The following is a 10,578-nucleotide window of genomic DNA, read 5'->3' as shown; positions in this document are numbered from 1 at the left end:
ATGAAGGACAATTAGGCCAAAGAAAAAGACAACATATTGTATACAGTGATAGCGAGGAAGAACAGCATAATTGCCAATGTAGAAAACATATTAAAAGTAATGTATCACAAACATACATTGTATTACATTTATTTTATGTTATAATTACGCATAAATTTTGCTGCCTTTTTTTTAAATGTTTATAATGAAATCTGTAGAAGGATCCTTCTATCTTTTGATTTCGATAAAATATGATATATTTGTAAAGAAATTAAACTATTAGAATTATAATCGTTGTTTTTTGTACAGGAAAACAGATTAATGTGAGTAGTGTTACTACAGTACCATCGTGTCCTTCAAACGTTCAAATAAAGAATAAATATGTCAACGTACCACAAATTGCAACATTCAACGATGCAAGTAGAAATATTGCGTACGAAATTTCGCAAAACGGTATTATGATTTATAATATTATGAAATAGAGTAATTATTATAAATATAGGAATATTAAATTTAGTCATTAATGCATTTACAGAAAATAACCCAGTCCCATCTACATTTAACGAGAGGCTACATTCTGAAATAAGTAATATGCCTATAATAGTAGAAGGTATACATATACATTGTTAAAATCAACAGAGATTATTACATACATACAGCATATTAACTTCATAAAATTTTTTTAGGATATGAGCAACTTACCGAAACCGTACAGGATAGTAATATAAAAGGTAAATTATCTCTTTTCATATTATTAACACTTTGTACACACAAGATATCCGATCAGTTTTTCGTACATCAAATTGTTGAATTTGTATTGTAGAAAAGTTGGACCAAATATTACGGATGCAGGCAGCTACAAATATTTCATTGAGAAATATTAACCAACGATTATATAAAATAGAAGATGCCATTAAACACAAAAGTACAAAAAGCCCTGTTGAAATTAATGACAATCTCATCGCACCGTTTTTGCCACTTAAAACAATAGAAGAGATAAAACAGTTTGAATGCTTACTGAGAACGTCAAATGAGCCAGTAACACAATTTGTAAGTTTTACATTTCTTTACTATCCTTACAATTGTATTTCATTTTAATATAAAAACACTTCATTAAAATGTTTTGCATAACATGGTTGTTGCTAACTACAGAGTAAACATTGTACAATTAAATTGACATATTCACTACTTAATATATGTATATTTTATAATTATATTTGACTACAAGAAGTTAAAAATTAGTTTAAGCTCGTTGGAATTATTTTTTATTTTCTTTGGATTTCTTTGTTTCTGATGTACGTTATTAATCAAGAGTTCCGTGGTGAGGAAACCTAGGAGATTTAACTATGTGTAAAAGTTTTGTGGATGAAAAACATGCCTATAATTGTTTGAATAAAAATATCTTCACTAAACTTTATCATATCCTCTTATAATATTATACTGTTCTATCAGTAATTCATTGAAGTAAATGTAAAATATATTTCTTAATTTTTTCTTTTCTTTACAGAAACAGTTTGTATCAAAAACTGGTGGCAATAATGCCAAAGATCACATATACAAATGTTTAAAAAAATTAATAACAAATGAGTGCGCCATGAAATGTTCATGGAAAGGCTTCCGTAATAATTTTCAAATATCGAACTTATATTCCATGAAAATTATGAAAAGTAAGTTATGGACGTATATGTGTGTGTCTATATGTATGTGTGTGTCTATATGTATGTGTGTGTTGCTGAATTTACCAAATTTTTTATTACAATGCTTCTATTAGTTTTATATGATTTTCTTTTTCTAGAAGAGATAACATCGCACTACACATGTACAGAATCTGATTTCGACAATACTACGGCAGAATGGTTACGTTTTGCAAATCAAAGGAACAAAAGAGAAAATCAAGCTAAAGAAAATAATGCAAAATGTAACGAATGTAATGAAGATAACGAATATTAAATATATGTATAATATAATATTTATCAAGGTAAAGTTAAGTTCAAAAGATTTGTTTTTGTGAAATTTTGAACTTTTGAGACTTCTGATGACGCTAAAGTAATTATGACTGCAGAATCTATAAAATATAAAGATACTGAATTTATAAGAAATGGTACTGCAAATTACAATGCAGAAAATACAAGAAAGAGAGAAACATAGGAAAAAGAAAGTAGATAAAAGAAATCAACTACCACACAAAAAAGAGATGCAAAAATTAATGCGGAATAAACATTTATAGGGACAGATAATTGTTTAAAAGTATTTTGAATTGATTAAAAGTAAGAAATTATTTACTTTTCTGGTATTTCCACGATATATACGCAAATTATATATGTATATATATATATATATATATAGTTATTTTTATTACTGTAATTAAATCAAAGACCTGTTATTCCTAGATGTTGCGTTTCCCAGATAACGCACGTCAAAGAAATCATAAAAATATTTAAAAGATGTTGCGATAAAACATCTTCCAAAATCTTCATATTTTCAATATCACTATTTCATAACAACATAATAATTATATAACAATTCCATAACATTTTTTTTACAATTACAATTGCTTTTTTATTACAACTGTATAATAGAAATGTAATTTGTAGAGAAAAAAATACTTTTTTCAACATTATTACGTAAAAAATGGATATAATTTCTTGTTAAAAATATATCTTATTATATTCTTAATTATCTCATGTAATTATTTTTACAATACACACAATTGTTTAAAATATGCGCAGTAGAATTAAACGTATTTTTAGAATATTTTTGTGACAAAACAAATTTCTCTTTTAATCTCATCTTGCATGATATATAAACATAACAAAAAATCTTTTAAATCTTTTGAAATACATTTGTATAGAAATCCGCAATCTATTAATTATTTTTATATTGAAAAGTATGTTAATGTATATGAAATAAAACTATAAAAATACAATATATTCATTTATTAAACTTGTTAAACAAATATTAATATAAAATGATTACTCATGCATAACAGTTAACCATATTTATTCATAGTTTTACAATTACATACATTCTTCAGTAAATATAGTCTCATAAAAAGATAAAGTTTTATACATATATTTGCTTGATTCTTTTAATTAAATAAGATTGATACATCTGTAATAAATCTAAAATAAGTATGATTTATAGGAACCTCATTAAACAAAATTTGATAGAATATTTAATGACTTGTAATATTGTAATGCTTTCGAAAGTGATAAATATAAGAATTATATAAATTTGTTTTTAATTCATCTCTCTTGTGTAACAATTATATTTATTATAATTTTCTATTAAAAAAGAATAGTTACTACGTATTTCAAAAAAGTAGTTATTTGACATGATTTACTGTAAGAAGTTATTTTCCTGTACATTAATTGTAAGACTAGAGTTTGTATCAGGTAGAAACAATCCTTTAGTATGTTTTAACAGATTGTGTCTTATATTGTTATCGTAAATTTAAATACGACTGTCTATTTCTTTTTCTTGATTTATCTAATATAAAAATCATGATTTTCCTGTAATAAGAGGGTTAGATAACCACACTAAATTATAAGATAAGATATAAATCTATACCTATGCATATAAATGTTTATCATTCAATTGTCACATAAGATATTATTTAATTACTATTTTTAGATTAAAAACAAAATATTACGGATATTTAAACAACTACATCACATATAAGTATTCCTTCAAAACTATTACACTATCAATGCTATTACGCTATTTCAATAAATTCATAAATGTGTACAAAACAGATTGTTCACTTAATTCAAAGGTTTCAGATAAGCTGCATCAAATGTATCAAGCTCATTTATTAAAAAGTTGGCCTCGTTTCGAAGATGCTTTGCCTTAGCTGCTGCTTTTTCCAATACAGCTAAAGTATTCGCTATAGTTCTAAGTTCGGTATCCATTTCGGATGTTGTTTCATCTACCAAATGACAGAGCCGTGCAAATGTGCTAGAGAGCTCCCTATATATAATCATACCAAATATTATTATACAAAAGAAATTTAAAAAATAAGTATATGTATATTGTTTTGTAATATAAAAAAATTTTGACAATTGAGAAAGTTAGTTTGAAAAGTCATTTTGAAAGAAAAAAGTTACATCATAAATAACTAATTATACATATACAGTTTACAAAAAATTGAAATTCTATTATAATAATACATTTTAATTTTAAAGTATCAAATAGTTAAAAAATAACTGAAATCAAAGCAACATTATTTCTTACACATATTTGTACATTGTCGTATCTTTATAGATTATAGATGTATAAATATTACGTACTGTTGTACTTGGTGACTGCAATTTGCAGAAGTGAGATCCACAATCAATCGTAACTTTTTGGTAGCATGCGAAACATATTGTCGTTTAAATTCTCGTTCCTTTGCTTTATTAGTCCATGTTAGACGTTCATAGAGATATAAAGCACCATATATAGCACCAGTTATAGCGATTAATCTCCAGCCTACTGTTTTCAACATCTAGAAGAAACACTTATTTGTGAAATCTTTTTTTCACAACTCTCTCTGACCTCTCCTCCATATTGCACATACATAATACACAAACGTTTAAAATGTACCGAAGTTAATAAACATCATATTTTGAACATTTGTTGCAATCAATTTTCTTCACTAATCTCTCTATTAATAGTTATTTCATTATTTACATCTATTCTCATATATTTCTCAATTTTTTATATTTAAATAAGTCATATAAAGATTACAATAAATATCTGATTGTAAATTACTGGATCTTACCTTCAGTTATTACAACGCGATAATAATGCAAATATGTTTCATTAAAAAAAATGTCAATGACTTTAAAATCTCGAAAGATATGATTCTTAGCAAAATTTTGCTTATTACAATATTTCGAAACAAATAAAATTTTTCTTTGATATTTCTAGCATCATCAAAAACTCACGAAATATTTAAAGTAGGTATTCAAGTTTGTATAAATGAGACATTCACTACTTGTCTGTCTCTGTCTTCCCTCTGTTCTCCCTCCCCTCCCTCTTTCTCTCTCTCTCTTTCTCTCTCCCTCTCTGCATATGAGGGGCATAAAAGTAGATTGTAAATAAAATTGTACATACAAAACCAGCAACAATAAGACCACCCATTGTACCCTGCGATGTTACAGATGCAACTGCTATACGAGTAGCTAATGACCAGTCATCAGATCTTGCTGGAAAGTTTGATGTACTTGAAACAAATTTGAGAGAATCGATGCTATCTGCAGGTGATGTGATACATGGCGGAATCTGCAGGAAAAATAATTATTTTCATATTTCTTTCACACTTAAAATGTGACATAAAAACATTTATCAATTGCAATATTTTTATACAAAGTGCCTTTTACTAAAAGTGTATTTTCTTTAACCGCAAATTCTTGGTCAAATTTTAAATTAATTTTTCCTTAATAAAGTTGCTCAAACTAAAAGTCCAGAAAAATCATGATTGTTATAAATTTTCAATGCACATCTTTGTACAATATAATATATAATATATAAATTTGTTTCTCTGTATCTTTTTGAGACATATTTCGTATTAAACTTCAAATTAAAATTCTATCAAAAAAAATTAAAATCTATTTTAAATTAACTAAAAAATACTCGTGACAATTTTATTATTTGTTTTCCTAAAGCTTAATTTTCACTGTTAATCGCTTATAATTTATAAGTGAGTGTTTTTATATTTTCATAAAGAAAAAATTGATTCAAAACACATCAACAATCCACGATACATCTTACCTCTTGCGGATAATTGGCAATAGCTAATCTCTGAATCTGCCTTCCTGCGAATCTATTAATTATTGCTGTAAAACCCCAAGAAAAACGAAATTCTAGATCTTCATGAAAGTCTGCGCATAAATTGTCACAATTTAGTCGATAAAATATCTCGAATGGTTCTCGTCGTGGTAAAATGTTAAGCGACATTTGTCTTTTGTTTTCGGGCAATAAGCTTGACATCCTTTCGGTCATTTCTCGTTGCGAGCTTTCCATGTTCAATGCTAAAGCCGTGCTGAGTCTGGCTCGTAAATTTGATCCTGCAATAGAATATAAAACATTTTTGAGCTCTTCAGCTACTACGTCTTCATATCAAATCACAATATGTAATCGAAAATCACCTAAGCCATTTTCTACATGTGTATGAAGCTCCCGTTTATATACATTTAAAACGAGTGGTTCAGGGTGAAACGGTACACTAAATTCATCTATTAAAACGGCTAGTCGCCGAATTTCCTCGCTTAAAGCTTTAGAAACCTTTTGCTCTACATCTTCTACCATATGATGAATTTTATCCTTCATTTCTTGAGTTAACAGCATCAACTGTTGCTCTGTGAAATTCAATTTATCGTGGACCTCTTTTTTGACATTTAACTGTTCACTTCGCATTTTTTGTGTTCGTTCTAAAATTTCGTCCAACGCTTGACGTATTTCCCTACAACAAATAATAAAAACAGATATTTTTTATAAATATAAATGACTACAGAATACTTCTTCCTTCCTTCTCCTCCTTCCTCATCAATTATGAGACTTGAAAAGAATTATGTATCAATTTCTTTCACTTTCTTACGTTGCAATATGTTTCCCACGCTGAGAGTGTTGTTCAAATTTAGTTTTTACTGCAGACTTTGAGATACATTCTTCAAATTTCCTTTCAAAATCTTGAAATTCAAAATATCGATTTTGGAAACCGTCTGCCAGCGCACCATCTGTATATATTAAATAATATAAATTAGTTTATATTAAAAATGACTTTCAAAATTATAAAAGTATAGATGGTAAGTTCGAAACACATTACTATGAGCAGGTTGTCCACGTTGTTCTTGCATACGAGCTTGAAGAGTTTCTTTTGCAGAAATAAAAAAGACACGTTCTTCAGCATCTTTTGGACTGTAGACTTTTAACTCCCTGGATAAAAAGTCGATAGCACGTTCTTGATGTTGTGCCCTTACCTACACATAAAAAAAATATATATAAATAAATAAAATTTGTATTACAATTCACAATTCAATCGTGATGTAAGCATATTGAATTTTGCCGACATATTATTAACATAAATAGCAACACATAAATCAAATAAAATAATTCTTTCTTTGATAAGTAACATATTATCTTTATAATTTTCAAAATTCTTATTTTATTATAAATATTATTATGATATATTAGCTTCTTGCTAATAAATTCATGCTGCAGGTGCATAGCATTTGTTTTTAGTGTAATAGAAATAGATATTGCAATTAAAAGTAAATATCTGACATATTATATGTATATAACAAAGCATCTATTTTCCTTTTTCTCATTATAACATATCGCGCTCCGAGAAGAATACTGTCACAACTGCGCAGCGAACTTTGCATATAAACTTATAATATTATTTTAACACGTGTAGATAACATTTTAGGCATACTTTTGGCTTTAACTCAAAATCAAAATTTTGTTATTTGTGACAGTATTCTTCTCGAGGTGCGATATATTAAGTTTCTACAGTTCTGAGAGTTCTCTTTCAATCCGCTTTTGCTTTCCACATCAACCAAAAATGATTGATATATATATAATGAAATAACTTATTTATATCATAAAATGTATGTATGTATATATATATATATATATATATATATATATATATATATATATATTTGTACAATATAGAATGATCTTTCTTAGCTAAATTTTATGATTTGTTTTGGCTCTGACTTTTGTTTCTTTGTCTACTTTCACATGAGGACAGTTATATCTGAGATATGAACTTATTATGACAATAGATTTTATCTGATAAAGTTTCAAGATCATTTGAAGTCAAGAATTCATAAAAATTGCTCAAAGATGGTTCAGCTTTCAACCTTCATATGACATTAGCTGTTTTGTCAAGAAAAAGGTTAAGAGAAAGTTTTCTCTCCACCATTTTTCATTGAATCAAATCAATTGACTTTTTGAACTTGAGATGACCTCCGATTATTACAATCATGACTTCTATGACTCTTTATCAACTCTAATAAAACAAGTTTTTGTTTGACCTAACCTTCAGATAACCTTGAAACTTTATCAGATAAAATATATCCTTAAGATAAGTCTATATCTCAGAAGTAATTGCCTTTATGTCAAAGGAATAAAAATTAGAGCCAACAAATTGTAAAACTCAGCTGAATCACCTTGTATATTAAAATACATACATAAAAATAATATCACAAATAATATTTTATACATATATATAAAAATATCACAAATAATATTTTATCCTGAAATCTCTCTCTGACATAAATTATAAATCGTTTAAAGTAGATTTAATAAATGTCATTTGTGGATAAATAGCAACTCCCATGATATAAATAAACTTACCTCCTTTTGTTCTTTGGCCAGCTAAAGAATAAAGAATATTACTAAATTCATTAGATTATGATATTATTATAGAGACTCAATTTTTTTAATTGTAGAAACTTAATTTTTACTCACAGAATGGAAAAAATATATGTATAAACATAAAATATTTAATATTACATTGTTAATTAAAAAATTTAATATTGCATTAATATTTCATTTAAGTATAAACAGTTATTGACTCATTCAAGGTGTATTATTTACATTTTTACCACTTATTATTTATTATTTTATTTCTTAAAAATTTTTTAGGTTTGTTTGTGTTATAGTGCTTTTATACACAGTCATTTCAATATCTGTTTTAGTATTTTAATATATAATATTTTAAAATATAACAATCTAATTTTACCAACATATATGTTATGTTTAGTACATTTTTAGTATATCTTATATATATATTATATATGTATTTTATACATATTTTATATATTCCATTAGAGTTAAAGTAAAATTTGACTTAGCAAAAAATTATTATTGATAGAAAAATAATAAAAACATTACTGTTTAAAAACAATTATTAAAAAATAAAGATTTATTAAAATAAAATATGTAATAATTTTTAAATATTCTTATAACATTTTTTTTTAATATTCCCGTATAAGATTAAATAAAAATAAAAACTTACAACTTTTAATAAGGTCAAATAATTTAATTGGAGCAATTTAAAACAATATAAAATATGTCATTTATCAAACATTTTATGAATAAATCAAAAGTAATTTTAATATAGAAAGTTCAATATGATATTAAGATAAACTTTATTATTTAATGTTTAAAAGATTAGAGTTATTAGAAAATGTTTATTATTTCGATTAGAGTTATTAATTATATTTATTTTCTTACAAGTATCAGTAAATTCTGTACAAAGTATGTTGTAATTGTTCACAAGATGTTTAATTTTTTATAATTAGTACCAGTATATAAATACATACCTGATCAAAATACTCTGGTTCAGAGGCAGAGGCATCCCATCGATTATTTAAAATAAATATATTCGGTTTTGATAATTTTGTTGAAACTTTATGAAAGAAATTTTTTTCCTAGAAAAAAATAGAATCAATTAACTGAGGCTTCTCAGTAGTAGTTTAAAATATATGTATTATTAGAAGAAAATATTGGATTATATAAACGAGAGTTTGAGGATATAAAAAAAGTTCATTAATTTGGAGGATTTTCAATTTTTTTAAAAATAAGATAAAGTTCTACAAAGATAGCACGTTAAATATTGTCGAATAAATAGAAGTTTTTCTCCAAAATAATAATTTTTCTTTCCGATATGTAGACTATGTATTTGATAGATTATGTAATAAATTATATTTCAAATATTTGCTATAAACTTGGATATAAATAGATATATTATACTTACAGTAACCATTATGGTGGATTCAGCATTTGCTACTAAGACAAAAACATCTGCATCCAAACAATGTTTATCAATCCATTCATCAAGATTTGGGGTTACATCTACTCCTGGACTATCAACAAATACTACATCGTCTCGTAGCAATAAGCATTTCTCTTTTGGCCAAAATATTCTTACTAAATGGCTTTCACATAACTTTTCTTTACAAAGAGCATGACCTAACTGCCCAACAGATTGAACTGGTTGTTTTTCAGTGGATCCTTCCGTAATAAGATATGATTCTCCATTATCTGAACCTTCAACTTGTAAGAAACAGTTTGTAGTATGCCCTATACCGCTTGGCAAAATTTTATCATGAAGCATGGCATTAATTACAGTACTTTTTCCATTACTTGTTCTGCAAATAAATACAAATACATGTAATATAAATTATATTCTCTATTTGTATAGTGTTCTATAATTCTCATCTACTAATTAGCACTATTTCTTAAAGAAAAACAAACTAAAATTGCAAAAATTTTATGTAACAAATAAATAAAAAATATATTTTGTATAATTTTCAATTTTAATATTAAAAAACAAAGAAATTATATGTTAGTAATGTATAAAATATACCAAAATATATAAATACAAAATAGAAAATAGAATAAACTATTTTAAGACTGATGCATAAGTTATGGCAATATTATAATTTATTTTTTTTGTAAATATTATAAGTATGTATAAATTCTATTTTGTGTCTAAAGTTACACCAAAAGAAATCAATTAATTTTTGCGAGGCGCGCAGTTTGATAAGTTGGAACTTGTGTGTGTGTGTGTGTGTGTGTGTGTGTGTGTGTGTGTGTGTGTGT

At 26.0% G+C, this 10,578-nt stretch overlaps 2 protein-coding genes across 2 annotated transcripts in view; one reads left to right on the top strand and one right to left on the bottom strand.

Annotated features, from left to right (window-relative positions):
* The first annotated feature begins 6 nt into the window (after positions 1-6).
* On the top strand, positions 7-2,528 carry LOC112454406. The gene is made up of 7 exons (XM_025015784.1): positions 7-96; positions 289-432; positions 515-589; positions 666-710; positions 803-1,029; positions 1,487-1,646; positions 1,775-2,528. Exons 3-7 carry the CDS (start codon positions 571-573, stop codon positions 1,927-1,929), a joined length of 606 nt encoding a protein of 201 aa, XP_024871552.1. The 5' UTR covers positions 7-96; positions 289-432; positions 515-570; the 3' UTR covers positions 1,930-2,528.
* An 864-nt stretch (positions 2,529-3,392) lies between these two features.
* The window catches only part of LOC112454407 (transmembrane GTPase Marf-like), an 8,100-nt gene continuing 914 nt past the window's right edge, over positions 3,393-10,578 (bottom strand). The window contains 10 exon segments of the mRNA XM_025015785.1: positions 3,393-3,948; positions 4,269-4,465; positions 5,077-5,244; positions 5,734-6,029; positions 6,111-6,424; positions 6,560-6,698; positions 6,788-6,941; positions 8,326-8,346; positions 9,297-9,404; positions 9,731-10,124. Coding sequence (XP_024871553.1) covers positions 3,744-3,948; positions 4,269-4,465; positions 5,077-5,244; positions 5,734-6,029; positions 6,111-6,424; positions 6,560-6,698; positions 6,788-6,941; positions 8,326-8,346; positions 9,297-9,404; positions 9,731-10,124 — 1,996 coding nt within the window. The 3' untranslated portion in view covers positions 3,393-3,743.

Source organism: Temnothorax curvispinosus, unplaced genomic scaffold, assembly GCF_003070985.1.
Source record: "Temnothorax curvispinosus isolate PA1 unplaced genomic scaffold, ASM307098v1 QBEX01005044.1, whole genome shotgun sequence".
Classification (NCBI taxonomy): Eukaryota; Metazoa; Arthropoda; class Insecta; order Hymenoptera; family Formicidae; genus Temnothorax; species Temnothorax curvispinosus.
This window is presented reverse-complemented; position numbering and strand designations above follow the sequence as displayed.

Bases quoted from the DNA above. Each gene is read 5' to 3' on its own strand.
- LOC112454406 (XM_025015784.1), top strand. The intron at 711-802 runs GTAAATTATCTC...TTTGTATTGTAG, and splicing joins ACAGGATAGTAATATAAAAG to AAAAGTTGGACCAAATATTA. The intron at 1,647-1,774 runs GTAAGTTATGGA...TTCTTTTTCTAG, and splicing joins TTCCATGAAAATTATGAAAA to AAGAGATAACATCGCACTAC.